The sequence below is a fragment of the Lagopus muta genome, chromosome 1, assembly GCF_023343835.1.
Source record: "Lagopus muta isolate bLagMut1 chromosome 1, bLagMut1 primary, whole genome shotgun sequence".
Taxonomy (NCBI): domain Eukaryota; kingdom Metazoa; phylum Chordata; class Aves; order Galliformes; family Phasianidae; genus Lagopus; species Lagopus muta.
Window position 1 is genome coordinate 78,043,165 of NC_064433.1, and position 20,185 is coordinate 78,063,349.

Sequence of the window (20,185 nt, forward strand, 5' to 3'; positions counted from 1 at the left end):
AGATGGTATTTCGGGACCTCATGTGGCTCAGCTGGTTCACAGTGATGTGATCTTTGGTTTTGCATCACGTGAGTAAGCATATGTTAGCCAACAAGATGCCACAAACAAGCTGGTAGAGATTAAAAGGCCAAAATAATTTTCCAAAACCAGCGTATTTTAAATATTCACCAACAAAATTCTACAGAATATTTGTATGTGGTTTTCCAGTACTTGTGTAAGTCAAGTTAGGACACGCAGGTATGGCTATAAATCTTCTATACATACTGTGAATATGTACAAATGCCTACTCTGTTATTTCTTTTCTTTTTCTTCAGTCTTCTACTTTTTTTTTTTTTCCTTTCTCATTTTTCTGTGCTCTCCTACTCATGCAGTCCCTTCTGTCATAGATGACCTGATATATCTTAGCAGAAAAGTTGCTTTGACTTAGTTCCATTAAAAGAAAAGGTATTTAAAGGACCCAAATTCTGTGAACTCAGAAGAAGAAAACAACTGGAATTTGATTGAACTGTGGAAAAATTCCAGTACTGCTAGTAAGAGAGTATCTACACTCTTCTCATTTTTTGTTTTTTTTTCAGAGGCAATACAAATTCACTTCCAGCTCCCCAGCAGCAAAAGCATCCCCTGGCCAACTACTGCAGTTTTATTGTTCAGCATGATGTCATGTAGTATGGAAAATACCTCTGGCCATTTTGGATCAGCTATTCTGGTTCAGCCCTCTCTCAGCTCCTGGTGCACCTCTGACTTCCTTGCTGTCAGGACAACATGCGAAACTGAAAAGTCCTTGACCTAGTGTAAGTGCCACTCAGCAACGAGGATGTTGGTATGTGATCAACGTTGTTCTGATCCTAAATCCAAAACACAACATCATACCAGCTACCAGGAAGAAATTTAACTGCCCCAACTGAAACTAGGATACATAGGAGAGACCAGGATGACACAGATGTTTGGGCTAAAATCCGATACTATAGTTTACAGATTATCAGATTATGCTGGCAAGGGCCATGACAGTGGCCTTCAGTTTTCTTCTTTTTTTGTATTTTTCGTCCTTTGTTTTCTTTGCTAGCTTTTTAAACCATCTTCCAGACCCAAGATCCTGATGGCCACTTTCACAACTACATTAAACAGCTTTTCAGTACTTACGAGTTCTTTACCAAGATGAATGGACCTGCCACCAGTGAAATAGACCTACCCCTCATGTATTGCATCAGATATTTAACCTTCACTGCTTCTGCCGCTCTCTTTGTGCTCAGCTTGCTCATTGCTGTGATGGATGCCACCCTGTGGAGAGTGGCTTGCAAGCAGGATGAACTTTGGAAAATGCAGGTAAGAGAACAGTTCAGTTACATAATTCCCTCTTCTGAATTGTGATGAATCTGATGGAAAGGACAGACTGCTTTCCAGTTTCGGAAGAGATAGAACTTGTGTCTCAAAGACATGTGGACAGTTCAGTTCATAAGAGTTGTGGATTTCCTTATGGAGGGAAAAACTGAACACTTACAAGCAGAGGTGAGACTAGGTGATAATTATAGCTATGTGATGTGGAATACCAATAACAAAAATCATAAAGTCATTAATGAATTTCAAGGTGATTAGAAAAATGTGACTTTTGTATTTGTTACGCTGGTCTCATGGAAGCCATGGATGTTCTTTATTTCTTCTGCTTCTGCATCCTGTAATGCCTATTATACACATTACAGATATTATTATCCACATTTACTCCATATAATAACTTCTTAATCTCCCAGCTGACTCTCCAGCAGATAATATGGGTCTGTAAAACTTTATTGTATTGTTTCTCTTTTTTTCTAGTAATTACAGATAGCAGATGTCTAGGTGGATCCCACTGTTTTCCCTTCTGATTCTGATTTCTACTTGTTAAGGGTGCTCATATATTGCAGAAGATCCCCACCGATGTCTGTTGGAACAGAAAGTGAGATTTCTATTTTCACATAGGATTGAGTAAAGTGAGATCAGGATATTATTTTTAGTGCTTTTTTTTCCATCTTATCTTTTGCTTATTCACTAGTACAGGATTACCTTTCCTTCATATTTGCGAAGTTGAGGAGTGACATGATGACAAATCACACAAGATATATTAAACACAACAGTCTTTGCACCCCAAGTTACGAGGAAAAATAGGGATCCCCTGAGAATATATAAAGGGACCTCTTACAGAAGACAGTTGCCCTTTTGCATTCCATCTGCTACCTCAAACCTCTCTCTGCACAACTCTAGCTACAACAGGACATCTTGAATATTGACCCCTTTGGCCAGTTGTAGGAATATTTCAACCAAACTCAAAAACAGGGAGATTTATGATGTCTTATCACTACTTACCTATCCTGGTATAGCAGTGTCCTGATTGCAGATGAAACAGTGCCAATTGCATTGGATGGATGTTTGGTTGTTCCTGAGCAACGGAGTGTGGAGAACAGCAGATGCCATGATGGTGCAGGGGATGGGACAGAGCCAGGACAGGTGCCTTACTAATGACACTATGGGGAAGGCCATAATGCTATGGGGAGTTGGCCAGAGAACAGTTGCTGCTCCGGGGTTGTGGGAGCACTAATCAGTGTGAAGGAGACCTTGCATTGCTGGTGCGATGTTGTATTTATTGCTGAATAATTGCCTTGTGGCTATATATATTCTATAATTGCTTTTCTGTTTCCGTTTTCCTCTTCTGCCTTAGTAAATACTTTTTTTATCTCAACCCATAAGTTCTATTTTATTACAGATTCTCTCTCTCATTCTATATAGGGGGGTAGGTGGGAGAGTGAGCAAATAACTGTGTGGTATTTAGCTGCCAGGTTAAGATACAATAAGCAAGTAAATCATTATCCTTTGTATGTGTAAACAACTTTATCATAGACTTGGTATGCAACAGTAAATGTACTATTGCCTGCATTCTCACCAAGCAGATAAATTCATTGCAGATCCCCATAGAAGGCTATTAAACCTCACTGTCACTAGTCTGAGAGTAAGACAAGGCTCCTATTTTGTTTCCTACTGCAGAAAAATTAAGTGCTGAAAAAGCACGTAGGATTAAGTTTCCACTGGACTAAAAAGAGACAGAATTTGAACTAGATCATTAATTTCTCCACTAATCTTGACCACTAAAAGGGACCACTGTGTATGAAAAACATAGCCTGCTGTTTCTCTGTTAAAACATACTCATATATGAATGCATGTACACGTGTTTGTGCCCTCTGTGGAAGGTGCTAGAAACCCTAGATTCCCCTCAACACTTTCTGCTCAGTAGCCTTTCTGAAGAGAGCAACTCTTGCTCAGTCTCATACACTGTGGGTGTAACTGATAGTCAGCATACACAAAACCTTGGATTTCTGAGCATTACAAGATCCGAGAAATTCTTTTAAAAGTTATAGAATCTTGCTTTTTACAGGTGGACCACTTCTAGATTTGTTCATTTAAAAAAAATCTTCACGTTCTCTTTGTACTGTTACGAATGTTTTGTTCTTATTCCTTTGGATTGTTTTTGGATTGACTTTTTATTTCTTGAAAAAATGTACTTCTGCTCTTACTCTTCCAACTGAAAATGTTAGCATATGTTGCTCTTATGTTGTAATAATCTGAACTGTGTTGGCTATTGGAGCGCAACTATTCTGGTGCACCTCCTATTGTATAATGAGATTCATAAGTGAAAAAAGTGATTTATATCTTTTAATTGCTGGGGGAAACTCTTAAAACTATACAGGAATTAGTACTGCTGAAGTGCAACTCTAACCCTGACAGCTGGAAAAATACAGTGATTGATGACTAGTTCATGGTGAACCAAATCATTCACAGATCAGAACGGTGAGTCACTCCAGACATGAAGAATGTATATTTTTATGCAGTGTCTTAATTGTGGTCTTGCTTAGCAAGGCTATTTCCATTTCCTTTCTTATGCCTTGATGAGGTGAACAAGTGTATTGGTTGAATTTTACTTTCAAGCTGAGCTTCTTGTTTTCCTGCTTCTGCTCAGTGACAGACACTGGGATACATCCTAAGTCTTGAAGCTCTTCCCCTCCACAAAGAGATCTTTTCTTAGGCAGTCTATCTAAAAAGGGAGAGAGAATCTGACTCCTCTGGTCATTCTCATGCACTACTGACCAGGCAGTATGATTGATCCCGAGAACATAGTTATTCTTATTTTAGAGACTGAAGTTACTGCTGTGACTGGTACTGTTCTCTGACAAGAATTTGTGAAGGAGTTTCATATCCTTTGATCCAATTGTCTATTTGGAATTGACTACTGCAGATCTGCATTTTCCTCAGAAACAGTTTTCAATCAGTATTAGTGTGGACTGCTATGACTTGTCAGGGTGAGAAAAGTAGAAAACATTTTTCAATTGCAAAGGACTTCAGATTTATTTCTGTTACTCCCTTCCATATCTGCATATCTGGGTAGAGGGGAGGGACTGGAGGAGAGTTAGAAAAGAAAGAAACCAGAACTGAGTGCAACTTGCACCTTTCTTCTTAAGAATGGGCTCTCCAATTGAAAATTCAGCAGGATGGATTTTATGAACCATTATTTTTTATTCTGTTTACACTCCCATAGATAGATGCTATGCATCTAAGTCTTGTTGTTCCTTGCCTCAGAACAATGGATTAGTAAGTTTCCCTTCTGGATCATGGGACAGACCCAAAGAACTGCATATGTTATAGCACAGAATTTCAACCCCTTTACTCTTAACCACTGTGAAAAATTACCAGGTGATGTATCTCATTGTTTACCAATACTATGCATTAAGTGGAACTCCACTTTCTCACTATTCTGGCATACTGCAGATGGAAGCAATGTCCATTTCCAACTGAGTGATAATCTCTCACAATATGCTGATATTCTTCTGGAAAAATTCTGATTTCTTTGTGGCTTTTATGTCTTTACCACTTTGTTGAGTTCCCAGTCACAGATAAAGCCTGCTGATGACGTTTGGAGAATTGTCTGATATTTTTAGTTAGTGGAGAAGAGCTAGCAGGTGCTTGTGATCTGTCCAAACTATTATACCAGCTCCCCCTGCATTACTATAACCTTCCCTCCCCTGACCTACTCCTAGTGCATGCCAGCCATATTTAAACACCACCAGCTAGCAGAGCTAAAAGCTCTGCTTTTGAATCATGGCAAGATTCTCTTTTTGCTGATGAAATGGGACATGTAATGTCTACTCTCTAGGTGCAATAAGTCTTCAAGGAGCATCTTGCCATTTCCTTTTCTTACAGTGACAATCCCTCTGAATCCTCTCAGAATTCGAGTCTGGTGAAATAAAGAATTAAAGCATCACACTTCAACTGGTTCAAGCTGATTCAAATGAACTTTCATGAGCTGGATGCTGTTTAGAATCTTTTTCTGGTGACCAACCAGGGTGATTCCAATACGCTGGAGATCTCTGCAAAAGAATAGAAGGTGTAGAAAATGTTTAAATGGTTTTATTATTCTGAACAGTCCCAATTCCTTTCCCTGTTACTCCATATTGATATATGTGGTTATCCATGTCTGTGAAACAGTTTAAAAGGTTTCTGCTTTTGCTTGGCAAATGTTTGGGTAGAGGAGGTGTGGGCAGAACTTGATAGATTATGATTTAAAAAAGAAATATTTTCCTGGCTCCTGTGCTCTATGTAACACTTCATAGAATCACAGAATCTTAGAATGGCTTGAGTTGAAAGAGACCGTAAAGATAATCTAGTCCCAACCCAGCTGATACGGGTAGGGTTGCTACCAACTAGATCAAGATGTCAATTGTCACATCTAGCCTGGTTTTGAATACCTCTTGGGATGGGGCATTCAACAACTTCTCTGAGCAACCTGTTTCAGTACCTCACCACTCTTGGAGTAAAAAATACATCGTCCTAGCATAGAATCATCATAGAATCATGGAATGGTTTGGGTTGGAGGGGACCTTTAAGATCATCTCGTTGCAATATCTAACATAAATCTCCCTCTTTTAGCTTAAAACCTATCGCTATCAGATCATGTAAAAAGTAATTCTGGAATTTTTTAATAAACTCCCTTTATGTACTGAAATGCTGCAGTAAGGCCTTCCTGATGCCTTCTCTTCTTCAGACCAAATAAACCCAACTCCCTCAGCCTTTCTTCATAGCAGAGGTGGTCCAACCTTCTAATCATCTTCGTGGTCTCCTCTGGAACCCACTCCAACAGTTCTGTGTTTCTCCTGTGCTGATAGCCCCAGATCTGGACAAAGTACACCAAATTAGGTCTCATGAGGAGTAGAATTGGGATCACCCCCTCCCTCTCCCTGCTGGCCACCCCTCTTTTGATGCAGACCAGCACACAGTTGGCCTTACAGGCTGTAAGCACACCTCTGGCTTTTCATCCACCAGAATAATAAAATCCTTCTCTGCAGGACTGCTTTCAATGAATTCTTCTCTAAGTCTGTACACGTATCTGGGATTGCCCTGAACAAAGAGCTGCACCTTGCATTTGGCTTTGTTAAACCTCGCTGGGTTCATGCGGGCGTACATCTCATACTTATCCAGGTCTCTTTGGATTGCAACCCTTCCTTCTGCAGTATCAACTGCACTATTCTGCTTGGTGTCATCTGCAAACTTGCTCAGGGTCAATTTGATCTCACTGGCTATGTAAATAATAAAGATAAGAAGCATCAGTCCCAAGACAGACCCCTGAAGAACACTGCTCGTCACTGGCCTTCATGTTGACATAGAACCACTGACCATGATTTCAGCTGCAGCCATCCAGTCAACTCCTTATCCACTGAATAGCCCACCCATCCAATCCATTTCTGTCCAATTTAGTTACACGGATGTTCTGTGGGACCTCATCAAAGGTCTTACAGAAATGCAGGTAGATGACATTGTTCAGTCTTCTCTTGTCAACTGACACATTCATTCCATCATAGAAGGCCATCAGATTGGTCAGGCATCATTTGTCTTGCGTGTGCCTTAACAGTGCTTCCAGAAGAATCTGCTCCAGGATGTTCCCAGGCACAGAGGAGAATTTCACCAGCCTTACTTCCCCAAGTCTTCCTTTCAGTCCTTCTTAAAAGTGGGATAATGGTTTGGTTTTTCCAGTCACCAGAGACTTCCGATAGTCTTGACTTCTCAAATGTGATGGCATGGCAACTACACCAGCCAGTTTCCTCAGTACACTGGGGTTGGGCCCCATATCTTACACACATTCAATTTCACTGAACCTGTTATTTGCTTACAGTATGAAGGATGTTGCTTCCTCAGTCTCCACTTAGAAGTTCAGGGACTTTAGAAATGTGGAAAGCTTGACTGCTAATGAAGACTGAGGCACAGAAATAGTAGAGTGCCTCAGTCTTCTCCATGTCTGTTGTAGCTGGTTCTCTCTTCTCATTTCTCAGAGGGCCTTTCTTTTCTGATCAATCTACCTACCAAATTCCTTCTTGTTATTCTTTGCATCCCTTGCCAAGCTCAGTTCCATATGTGCCTTGGCTATCCTGATCCAATGCCATTCTTACATATTCTGATGGCAATCCTGTTCTCTTTCCAAGCCACATATCTTGCTTCCACTGCCTGTGATTTTCCTGCCTTAAATCTCAATTTGACTAGCTGCTCCTTGCTTGGCCATACCAATTTCCTGCCTTCCCTGCTTCATTTCTTACACATGGAAACAGAGAGTTCTTGCACTCTAAGAAAGGTTTCCTTAAAGAGTTGCTAGATTTGTTCAATTCCTTCGTCTCCAAGGACAGAGAACATTTTCTAGTTTTCTTTTCTAAAGTTCAGGGTCCGTGTCTTTGCTCTTTGTTGAGTTCCTGTTCCTCAAGAGCACGAACATAAATAAAACATGGTCACTGAAGCCCAGACCACCTCCAGTCCACCTCTCCTTTAATGATCTTCTCTGCATTGATGAGCAGTCTGCAAATGCAAGGCCTCTTGTAGCTGAAGCAAGGTCTCGTCAACAGGCTCTCCTTGATCAGGTGTGCAGTAGATCCTGACCACCACATGTTCTTTATTGGTCCAGTCCTTGATGTTTAACCACAAGTTCTCAGCCTGTTCATGGCTGTTTCTCAGAGGCAGCTTTCTGCAATCTGTCAATTTCTTAACATAGGGCAACATTCTCACCTCTCCTTCTCTGAAAATCTTGTAGTCCTCGATCATAAAATTCCAGTTGTATGATTCAACCCACTATATCTTCTTGAAAGACATGACATCATAGTTTTCCAATAGCACTATGATTTCCAGCCTCTCCTGCTTATTTCCCTTTCTGCATGCATTGGTGTAGAGGCACTTCAGCCAGGCTGTTGGCTGCATTACCTTCTTAGAGGAGCCCTTCCTAATTTTTGGGGGATAATTCACATCTTTTTCACTGCTGCTTCCTAAAGTGTTGGTGATTCCCTGGATCTTCTCTGTTACTCAGAAGTGCATCCCTTTACCCCACTGAATCTAGTTTAAAACTCTGCTACTAAGTCCAGCCATCTTGCTACCCAGAACATTCTTGTCTGAACTGGTCAGCTGTGTCCCATCTGGTATCATTATATCCAGTTTCTCAAAGGTGTGTCCAAGATCACACAACCAATATCCCTGAGCATGATAGCAATCCTGCATCCAGTCATTCACTCAATCCATTTGCCTCCTTCTCCAACTGGGAGGACAGAGGATAACGCCACTTCTGCTCTCAATCCCTTCAACATTTTTCTGAGGAATATAAAATCACTGATTCTAATACAGGTGGTTGGTTGGACCAACTTTATGCAGTTGCCCTTTCCTGGGTCTTGATCATTACTTATGTAGTTCTCTTTTTTCAGCCCCAGAGTCCTGGAAGCACATCAGAGGCAAGAGGGTAGTGCCTCCTTCTGCTCTTAGCAGAGATGTCTGTTCAGTCTCACTTGCCCATGCCTCGTCAGCCACTCTCACAATGTCTGGTAGCTCTCTCCACTTCCCCAGAGTATCTTCAATCATAGAAACATCGCTGCACACCTTGATCCTCTGTTTCACTGCAGAACATGCCTATACTGGAGTTGATCACCTCAGCAAGCTGTATATACTTAGTATATAGCGTGGCTGGTTCTACACAACCCCCTTAAGTGATTCCTGTTTGTGCCAGGTGTCACGAACTTTCTAATTAACATTCTCTCTGTAACACTGACAATATGTTTTGTATTGTACATCAGTTAGTGCTTATGTATTAATGCTTACAGAAACAGAATATATATATATATATATAATGGTATGGAGGGCAACCAGAAGTCCTAATAAAGATGTAAGACAGAGTAGCTACTTTGCTCTAGATTCTTTTTCCTGTTTTATGCATATATATTCTCCATATAGCTCTTACTTTGCATCTCTTACTTTCTGCATTGCATACTATGCTCTTTGTCTCTATACTTACTCCAGAGTCATGCGTGATACGACATCAAATGTATTCAGACCAGCCTGGTCAAAATTCTCCTTGTAACAACCCATCTTGATGGCATCCAACCACTCATGGGCATTGCTGAGTGAAGGAAAATCTGGAGGGGAGTTGCTCAAGAGAGGTTGAGATGGTCTGCAAAAGAGTCAGCTTCTAAAATTTTCCATTATCAGCATCAGGTGACCATGATAAGGTCACTTACAAGAGAGAGAGAGAACAGCACAGCATGGACTAAACAATTACATTTGTTCTTCATGATCTGATTCACAAAGCCCCACCTTGATGTCTTTTTCTAGATTATGTCTTCCTTCTGCCTAAAAACTATCTACCCAACCTAAGCTGTTGATCCTTTCTTCCCATTTTATACTCCCTCAAGAACGATCTCCTCCTCTTATCCCAGATCTTTCCACTTTCTGGGTCTAAACCTATCATCTGAATTAAGAGCTGCAGTTTCCAAGGCACAGAGATGAGACCTTGTACCTTTTTACCTTTGTGAACAGCTCTGCTTCTCGAGGATGTTGGTTTTTTTTGGATCACAAAGAACCCTATAAGATAGTGTGTCATTTGGGTTTCAACACACATCAGACAGAAGAAAGCAATAAAAAGTCAAAGAAAACACTGTTTATGAATGCCATGTTATGTTTTTCCTGGCATCTGAATGTGTCCAGAGCAATTCTATGCTGTTTTTTAGTAAATTGGGCATTACTTCATTTTCCTCCTCGCTTCAAGCTTTGCAGTACATTGCACTGAGCAGAGTCTACAACTGCAGCAAAATCCTCCATATCAGCAGGATGTAATTCTATTATCAGCCTATCAGCTTTCTAATCTTAGCTCCATTTACCTCCCACTGGAGACCTCTCCCTTGCTAACCTCCTCCCTCTGGTTCTATCAGGTAGCAAAATAGAGATGGGAAAATATGACATGTAAGCTGCAATTCTGATTAGTTTTAGCTACAGAATTCCTTCACTCCACAAGCTATGGTCTTTTCTTCCTTTAACACCTCTTGTTGTCACAGAGTTTTATGTGATCACATAGTACCTTGTATAGCTGCACCAGATCTGTCCCTACTCACATTCCCAAAGGTCTCTCAACTTGTCAAGATCTCTTTCTTGTCACATTCAGCACTCACGACTCCTAATTCATCCTCACCACTCACAAACTGAATCAGGATATACATCTCTTCCAACTGTCTACTCCATTTTTTATTTATTAATTGGTCTCAGTTTCGGAAGAGAGAACTGGAAAAACAGTATATAGACTGAGTTACTGCCTTCTTTTCCTTATGATGTCTACCCAGATACCAGCTGTATTATTTTGCATTAAAGCCTCATCTCACCTGCTGCTCCCAGTGCCAGTGGCTTTGAGAGCAGATGGCTTGCGGATCATTTTATCTAGGGCACTGACTATTTGTTCAAATTTTGGTCTCTGGACTCGTTCCTTCTGCCAGCAGTCAAGCATCAGCAGATGCAAAACAGTTGGGCAGTCTGGGGGTGGTGGTAGGCGATAGTCCTGGTCAATGGCATTAATTACCTGCCAAAAAAAGTAGAATAAAGTGTTATCACAGCTAGGAAAGTAAAAGGCAAGCTTCAGTCATTTGGCAGTGCATGACTTTCTTCTGCTTGAAGACGCAGAGCAGAAAGGCAGATGTACATTCCCACCACTTCCCCAACTTACATCCTGGTTGGACATGTCCCAGTAAGGTCTCTCACCATAGGACATCACCTCCCACATGACAATGCCATAGCTCCAGACATCACTGGAGGAAGTGAACTTGCGATACTGGACAGCTTCAGGGGCAGTCCAACGGATGGGGATTTTGCAACCCTAGAAAGTATCAGGGAGTAATCAGAATGTTAATGAGATAAGGACTACTTGGGAAAATGACAACATTGACCAGGTCAGATGCCAGCAGAATGACACAACTCTGAAATAATGTGCCAGTTCAGTTAATGCTGTCTTGTACACATTGGTGGTTTAAATTCGAAGTATGTTAAAAGTTTCCACCTCGTTCTACTGAAACATACAAGTTAAACAAAACAAAAAAACAAACAACATAGACTCATGTCCCCTTGCTGCTACAAATCCTTAACATAATGGAATTTAAGTTTTATAGCTCTTCTGTGCAGCATTTAAGAGGTAGCAGACAGTCAAATCCTCCTAAAAGTCTCAACAATTTCGAAATTGAAAGCCATGCAGAATAGAATAGAATAGTTGAACAGAATAGTTCAGCTGGAAGGGAGTTACAATGACTGAGTCCAACTACATTATCCAAATGCCTCTTAAAAAGAGAGACTCACAAGATATCAATCACTGTTCCAGTGACTAACTGGAAATTTCTCCTATGGTCTAGTCTGAACCTTCACAAACAGCTCTGAGCTATTGCCATGTGTCCTGTTAAAAGAAATGGGATAAAAGATGAGCAACTCTCTACTAATTGTACTCAGGAAATTGTAAAGAGCAACAAAAAATCCCTTTAAGCCTCCTTTTCTCCAAACTAGACAAATCAAGTACTCTCACCGACTCCTCAGAGGACATGCTTCCCAAAGTTTTAACCAGCTTTCTTGCAATCCTCTGGATGCATTCAAGTATCTTAACATCCTTTTTAAACTGTGTAACTCGGAACTGCATGCAGTATTCCAAGAGAATTTGGACCAATGCTGTATGTGATAGGATAATTACCTCTTTTGACTGGCCAGCTATGCTGTGTTTAAAGCATCCCAGAACACGTTTTGTCTTCTTAGCTGCCAGGGTACATTGCTGGCTCATACTGAACATAACAGCCAGCTTCCCCACATCCCTTCTTGCAGCACTGCTCTCCAGCCAGTCTTCCTGTATGGCCTGACCTTGCCTAGAGAGATCATGCTGCTTCCTTTTTCTACTTGAATTCCAAGAAGAGTTCCTTATTCAGCCAAGCTGATCTTCTGCCCTGCTTACTTGATTTACGACACAGTGGATTTGCCTGCTTCTGTGCTTTTAAAAGGGGTTCTTTAAAAAGTAATCAGTTCTTGTAGACCCCCAGAGGTAAATCTTAGAGGAAGATTCACAGGGAATTCTGCTAACTCCCTGAGTATTTAAGTTTGCTCTTCTAAAATCAAGAATGACAACTTTGCTGACCATTTTTCTTATTTCATTAAAAATGTTAAATTAAAACATTTCATGACCACTATGGCTAAGACAGTCAGCAACAGTCTCATCTTCCATGATGCCCTCTGTACTCATGAACAAGTATAGGAACATACCTTTCCTGGTTAGTAAACTAAGTATCTGTGACAAGAAGTTATCTTTGACATACTTCAGTAATTTCCCAGACTTACTTGCCACTACAGTATGATGTTCCCTGTTAATATCAGAGAAGTTAGAATCTCCCAAAAGTACAGGGACTACCAATTCAGAGATTTCCCTTAATTGTCTATTAAATAACTAATCAGCCATTCTGGCTGCGTGAACTATGATAGAAATCTATGACAGCGTCTGCTTTGTTGCACATACCCCTAATCCTTTTACCCAGAGGCACTCAAGCAGGTTATTCCTAACTGAAAGGACTGTACAATTAAATATCTCCCTTTTGTATACTGCAGCTCATCCACCATGTCTGCCCTGCCCATCTCTCCTAGACAGACTATAGTCCTCTATCCCAGCACTCCAGCTGGGGCACCAAGTCCCATTATTAACAATACCGTCACAGATCTGAGAACAGACTGAAGTTTTGGGTTCCTCCTGTTTGCTTCTCATAATACATGCATTGATGTACAGGCATTTTAGATAGACTCCCAGGCCCTCAGCGCTCCCTGGACCAAGGTAAACACTCTCATTAACTGTGTCATTCCTTGCCTTATCCACAGCATTCCTAGTGGTTACAAAAAAGATTTCTGGCAAAGAAATCATTGCCAGAAGTGTTGGAGCTAGACGTTGTCCTGTACTTGTCTGTTTCTTTCAATATCCTTCTATGTCAACAGGAGGACAGAAGAAAACACTACCTAAGCACCTGAATTCTCTAGTAATCATCCATTTTGATTACCTGAAACTTCCTAAGGCAACATCATTGGTTCCCACATGAAAGAGAGGAGTTGGTAATAGTTGTAATAAACTTTTCATTACTTTAGTGACATCCCTCATCTGACTCCTCGGGAGGCAACAAATTTGAAACAGGGTTCGATCTGCAGATGGTCACCTCAATACCACTTAAGAGAGGATCCTGTATGACCATAACTCACAACATGAACTATCTCAACCTGCAACTCCAATGACGGATACACTAAGTGACTATCATTAAATCTCTCTTCTTTCCATCTTAAACTCTCTGACACGCAGTTACAACCTGGCAGACGAAATACGATTCAGGTGTGTTGGTTCTTCAGAATACGTGTATCTAAAACTTATCTCCCCTTTCAGTGACAGAATTCTTTATTCCTTGCATGTTAAATGGTAGTTTCAATACATCTCTTAAAATCACACCACTTTTGTGGAAGGTATAAAAGGCATCAGAACATTATTGGCAATAAGTTCATTTGATGATTGGTAGTAAGTTCAAATTTAGGCTGATTATCTTTTCTACAGGAAAAAAATTATTCTTTCCTCAAATGTAGTAGTACAGTCTTCAATCTTACCTTCAGTTCTTTTAATTTCCTATAAGAAGCCCATGTAAAAGAAAAGATAGCATCTATGCTAATTTACGAAGCCTGTCTTCTTTTTGTCCTATTCCCCATCATCCCACAAAGAACTTCACTTAGACTCAATTTCACATGGCAGAGGGAATCAGATACTCAAGTTATCATTCTTTCTTTGTTTGAAATAGACAGCTTGCAAGGTAGAGGCTTCACCCTCACCCGACTGGTCACACAGGTTTCAAGATGGGCTAAAAAGGGTGCACAGAGAACAAATTTATAGTGGGTAGCACTGCAGTAAATCACTCCACAGTGGTAACTCACCAGAGCTCCAGTGTAAGTGGGATTTGAAGCATCATCTTCAAGAAAGCGGGACAAACCAAAGTCTGAGACCTTGCATACAAGGTTACTATTGACTAAGATGTTACGTGCTGCGAGATCACGATGCACATAGTTCATGTCTGAAAGGTAGCGCATGCCTGCTGCAATCCCTCGTAGCATTCCCACCAGCTGTAACACACTGAACTGTCCCTCCTTCTGCTGCAAGAGAAGAGGCAAACACAGGCTTTTATGACCACAGGAAATATAGCCTATAGGGAAGACTATCAAAGAGAAAGTTAATAAGGTAGATTTATGAAGTTAGAAAACATCTTAATTTCAGCTGAACTCTAAGGCCTCATGAACAGCAAATAATAAAGGAAACTGGGCCTAAAGGGCTGAATCTCAAATGAAGTCAGACTTTGATGATGTACTTCTGAAGATAAATCTCATATTGTGGTTGTATCCTCCTTTAGCATCCTATGTCTACTCTCCCATTAACTACTAAGATGTCTAAGTGAAGGGAAACATAAAATCCACTCTTAATGTTCTGAGATTTTTACAATGAGTTCTATTCAATTCTATACAATGGTTTCCCATGCTTTTCAAAATGCACCTGCTGAAGTGGCTGGGTTGAATTATAATCTGCATCAATGAAGAAAGTAGTAAAGCATCTGTAGTACAGAAATATCTGTATTTTTATTTAATTATTGGAAAAAAACACTGGAGATTCTTGAGTCCAAAAATAATAACAAATTTAATTATTGGAAGTTACTTGAAAACATTCAGTGGAATTAACTCTGAACAGCATTATTTAAAAGGCAAATTTAGAATATGTCCATAGTAAGTGAAAGGCCATGTATAAAGGGAATAATTTCATATTGTTGAGTTTGAGAGGTCTAAAACAATGCATAGATGATAGGTGAACTTTTGTAATATGGGCTTTAAAAACTGACAGCCTGATTTGCTTGTTATTCCTATTGCACATACTCATATTGCGCACAGAGGGCTATCGAGGACTTGTGGAGACAAGGGGAAGAGGAAGGATAGGCAATTATCAGGTCTGAGAATGGCATGTAGAAGACTAAGAGGTAACAGCTGTGGGAGATTCCAGTTATGGTACCCTGAGGAAGGAATCCAGCGATCCATTCTCCATGAACTCTGTGACAATCATGACTGGTCGGCTTTTGGTGACCACACCCTCCAGGTGGATGACATTGGGATGCTCAAATTGCCCCATGATGCTGGCCTCACTCAGGAACTCTCGACGCTGTTCATCAGTATAACCTGACTTCAGGGTTTTAATAGCTACTGTGTATTCACGTTTCCCTGGGTGTTTTAGGCGCCCAAAGCACACCTCTCCAAATTCTCCTGTTAGGAAGGGATGAAACACACTTCAAGTAAGGAAACACAGAAAAGTGTTTAGTCAGGTGCATTCAAACATTCCTATATGGAAGATCTCTGAAACTGCTTGGAAACAACGTTACTTAAGACCATTTAGGTCAAGGTAAAGTTCTTGATGAAGGCTCTGAATTCAGTCAGGTTGGGGACTACTTGTTCAGAGTCATATGAGGAAGTCAAATGAATCTTCAAAGGGTGCTTTAAACTTGGTTTGGAGAGAGAGAGACTTGATGTGTCAGTATTTGGTCCACTTCAGGCCACTAGTGTGCTAAGTTACGACAAGAAAGTTCAAATTCCAAAGCTTCTCATACTACCTGATCCAATGACTTCCTCAATTTTGATGAAGGACACATCAATCTCCTTGGCAAACTCCCGAATAGCTTCGTTGGGATCTTCATACGTGGAAGGATCAATGTAATACTTCACTCCAAGTCCTGCAGTGGAGGAGACAGTCCAAAACATCACCAGAATCCGCCCCTGAGGAAAATGGGTTCTACTGAGTCCTGAAGAGATACGTCTTTGTCATTTGCTGCTTAAGAACACTTACCTCGTGTACTGATATACTGCTGCAGGCGGTCTGTGTATGGTGTCTCTTGTCTCTTACTGCAGGACATAAAGGAAAGGAAAGTCAAAACATGCAGAAGTCTGCTCCATATATTGCGGTAAGCTTCTCAGTGAAAGACTTGAGTCCTTGAATTTAGGTATATATGATACTGTTAAGATCCTGCAGATATCTTGGTAACCTAACTTGTTCTCTACTTAGTAGTTTTTACACTACTGTGTGCAACCCCACTTTAGACATGAGAAATGAGATGGAATCCAGCAGTCTACTCAAAAAGAAAATTGCATTTTAACTTTACTGTCTTGGAAGTTTTCTTTGTATCCTTGTTAATTTACATTTTAATTTTATTCAATTACAACAAATTATTATTTTCAATAACAGTCTAGTCCATCTCCTGTGAAAAAAACATTCAAAGACATTCTAAGAGCAATCTACTCAAATTACAAATGATTGATGTATATAAATTCCATTGTTTGTTTCTCATACTTCTCCTTTAACAGCACGTACTTTGACTGCTCTTTCAGTATGGTACCGAAAAACAATCACAAAGAAAAAGATGGATGGGCATCTGTTCCATTATGTGCTCTCCATATGTGCAGCTTAAAACAGTCTTTTACTGTAATACTTATTGCAAATAGGAATCCAAATTCCAGTATGCATAGGTTATTCTCAGCATAGGTGCTTCTCAGATTTCAATATCATTTCAAATGTGTTTTATTGAAGCCATTTTTATCACATAATCTAGTTGTTTTTCAAGTATAACCCAGTTATTGGTTTGATCTTAATATTTTCCATTTTTCCAGTAACGTTCTTTGCATCCCAGCAATGGTTATAGTTTTATTTCCCCCTGAAGATGTACATAGTAGTTTACTACCTTTTCTAAATCATATTAATTATACTAGATTGTAAATCAAATCTGTGTTTCCTATAGAATCACTGCTATATACAAGAAGCCTTATCAACTCATCGACTTTGTTGTTTTAACACAAGACCTATCTGATTCTGACACCTATCTATCTGACATCTGAAGTCAGAGCTTTGTGAAACATAATATTACTTTCCTTTACTATCGTTCTATCATTCTAACAGGAAATGTGGATTATTCATATTTATGAAGCTTATTTCTTAAAATTCTGCTAAGATTCCAAAACCAGAGATATTTCCTTCTTCAAAGTCTGTTCTTTCTGTTGGGGGAAAAAATGGCTTCACTGGGGACTCATACCTACAAATTCTAACTCTGTTATTGGATGTGAAAGTCAGGTCAGCATTCAGATTTTTTATAGGTCATTTGACATATTAATATTTTATGTACTGTGTATTAGCAGGACAAGATGTATCAAAATTTGCAAAACTAACTTAAAATTACTGTATTTGTCTCCATGTATATTTGGCCTTTTAAAGATTTTCATGTGGGTTTCCTATATCATCAAATTCATTTTCCTTATCAAGGACAAATTAAAAATAGCCATGTTATTTCTTCACTTTCTCTGAGCCACTACTACATGATTCTTCATGTGTAAATGTATCTATTTTCATGACATTTCTTTTTACATGTTTACATTTACAAAAAAAAAAAAAAAAAAAAAAATCTTTCCCCTACTCAGATTTGGTAATATTAATTTACTCTGGGTTTGGATTTTTTTTTTTTTTTAAATATACCCTTTATTGACTTGCACATATAACGTCAGATTTCCATCTGTAATAAGAAATTGTATTTTAAGAGTTCAAATCTACAAAAGGAGACAACACTGTAAATATAACAATATTTCATTCTTTTCTTTGCAGAAATAAAAATATTAAAAGTGAATACACACTGATGAAGAAAACAAATTAAATAAATAAAAAAAGAGAACAACAACAACAACAAAAAAGAGCTAAAACTAGGTGTCACTTCCTAAAAATAGATTTATATAGTTCTATAATTCAACAAAGAAAGTTAAAAAGTTCATTTTGTTCAGTGGCAGAGTGGAGAAAAGATCCATGAATTCATTACTGACAGTCTAGGGAATTAAGTTCAAACCCTTACATTGAAGGAGCAGGTGATGACTGTTTTTTTCTTTAGCCCTCCTCCACTGTTTACTTTTATACCTCTACAGAGCTCTTCCAGCGACCCTCACTTTTCTTCCTTTCTAAGACTCCTGCCCTGCTCTTTTACCATATCAGACTATCTCTACATTGAGTTAACATTTTTTCTTTTCCAAAATTGAAAGTGATATTTGCTTTTTTACCCTATGTTTTATGAATCTGCGTTCCGTGGAATGATCTGGAATGTATAGCTTTTATCCTTCAGCAAACTGGCTACAGCTAACTGTAGATCAGGCAGCTGCTCTGGGGATTGTGTTACATAGCAGGGGTAAGAAAGTTTCGCTGTCTAGGGTGCAGGCACTGGGACATAAGCAAGTCAAAGAATTCACCTCTTGAAGATGATGGCAAGAATGGCAATGGCAGCAATTACCAAGAAAGCTAGACCACCAAGTGCTGAGCCCACAATAAGTGGCAGTCGGTCCTGTGCCATCTCCGAGTGCTCTCCTAGAAAAGAATACACACACATGCAAATGTACAGAACAAGTACAATTAGAGTTTCCCATCTGTTCATCTAGATTTCAGCCATAATTCTATTCCTATCAGCCTTCTGCCTCCCAGGCTAACCCTGATCATTTAGCAAATGCTTGCCTCAGTTATCCTTTCACCCCTTCAGCCTTGCTGCTCCAGTGCTTTCCTTCCTATTTTTGAAAGCCAGTACTCCCTCCCAGTTCATTCTTCCTTTTCCTAGTTCACCAACATTTAAGCCATTTAAGCATTGGCTGGCTCTAAACCTGGGCTTTGATCCCATTTCATACTATTATTTTAGCTTGTAGACACATGTACCTTTGATCAAGAGTAAAGGGCATCACAATGCAGTACATTATTCTCTGCACGAGTGGATGGTAATACTGCTAGAAGGTAAGGTTCTGAGTATATGTCCTTTGTCCCACTTGTCTTAAGACTTTCACAGAGCATTCAGAAATAAGATGCCCTGTCACAAGTGAAGACCAAACAACTGCATATTGTGCTATGCTCCTAAGGAGAGTTCTATTGACACACACTGCTCCTGCTGAAAGGTATATGAAATCAAGGAGTAGGAATGGATAATAGGAAGGTAGTCAAAGCTAAGGGAGTGTAAACAACATGCTCTGACAACATGAATTTTCTCAGAGTGAAAACAATCTGCATATGCAAATTGCAATATACAAGTTGAGTAGCAGTGTCTTATAGCATTCTCCAGAGGATAAGCTAATTAAAAGAGTGACACACAAATAAAAGATAGGCATGTGCAGATGTGAATACAAAATGGTAGCACTTACCTCCCGTTAAAGTCTGGAAATACATCTTTCCACTGTATGGGCCATAACCTACTGCTGTTCTAGCTCGTACTTGGAAGACATAGATCTTGCCTGGACTCAGATTTAATATAGTGGCCATGTTAGTTTCACTAGTCAAAGTAAATGAATTATCCTCATCTTCTGCCTGTGAATGTCAGTGAACAAAAAAAAAAAAAGTGAGACTTCTGTCAATATGGCTGGCTCTTCATATCAAGGAATGATAGTTTCCATGTGGGTGTAATATTTTTTTAATTTGTTACAGAGCCCCCCAACATCAATGTCACTTCTCATGGCTACTTTTCATTCCCTTATGCCTGGGTTCCCCACAAAGCTCTCAGTGACCCTTGTGAATCTTTTCCAACTCAGGATATTCTATTAGACTCATGTGATTCTCATTGGAGAATTCTGAGTGAGAATATATCCAAGAAGCTAACAGGCAGGTTGTTACAAACAGCAGGCCCCTTTGCTGCTAGAAGAAACAGTAGCCCTACAGATTCTGCACATATTTAAGTAAGAGATCAAATATAGAGAATGGCAACTTGTCTAAACAGCCCTATGGACCTCTTCCCCTCAAGATTAGGAGTTG

At 39.7% G+C, this 20,185-nt stretch overlaps 1 protein-coding gene across 8 annotated transcripts in view; it reads right to left on the reverse strand.

Annotated features, from left to right (window-relative positions):
* Window positions 1-591: 591 nt before the first annotated feature.
* The window catches only part of LOC125701850 (ephrin type-B receptor 5), a 72,405-nt gene continuing 52,811 nt past the window's right edge, over window positions 592-20,185 (reverse strand). For 6 of the 8 annotated variants that reach the window (XM_048964434.1, XM_048964405.1, XM_048964396.1 and 3 more), the window contains 10 exons: window positions 19,582-19,744; window positions 18,652-18,766; window positions 16,223-16,278; window positions 15,990-16,109; window positions 15,398-15,645; window positions 14,281-14,496; window positions 11,027-11,176; window positions 10,689-10,882; window positions 9,332-9,487; window positions 593-5,387 (listed from right to left, as the gene is read on the reverse strand). In XM_048964434.1, coding sequence (XP_048820391.1) covers window positions 5,279-5,387; window positions 9,332-9,487; window positions 10,689-10,882; window positions 11,027-11,176; window positions 14,281-14,496; window positions 15,398-15,645; window positions 15,990-16,109; window positions 16,223-16,278; window positions 18,652-18,766; window positions 19,582-19,744 — 1,527 coding nt within the window. In that variant the 3' untranslated portion in view covers window positions 593-5,278. Of the gene's footprint in view, window positions 5,388-9,331; window positions 9,488-10,688; window positions 10,883-11,026; window positions 11,177-14,280; window positions 14,497-15,397; window positions 15,646-15,989; window positions 16,110-16,222; window positions 16,279-18,651; window positions 18,767-19,581; window positions 19,745-20,185 lie in introns of all 8 variants that reach the window. The other 2 variants (XR_007380379.1, XM_048964441.1) reach the window with 2 other exon arrangements.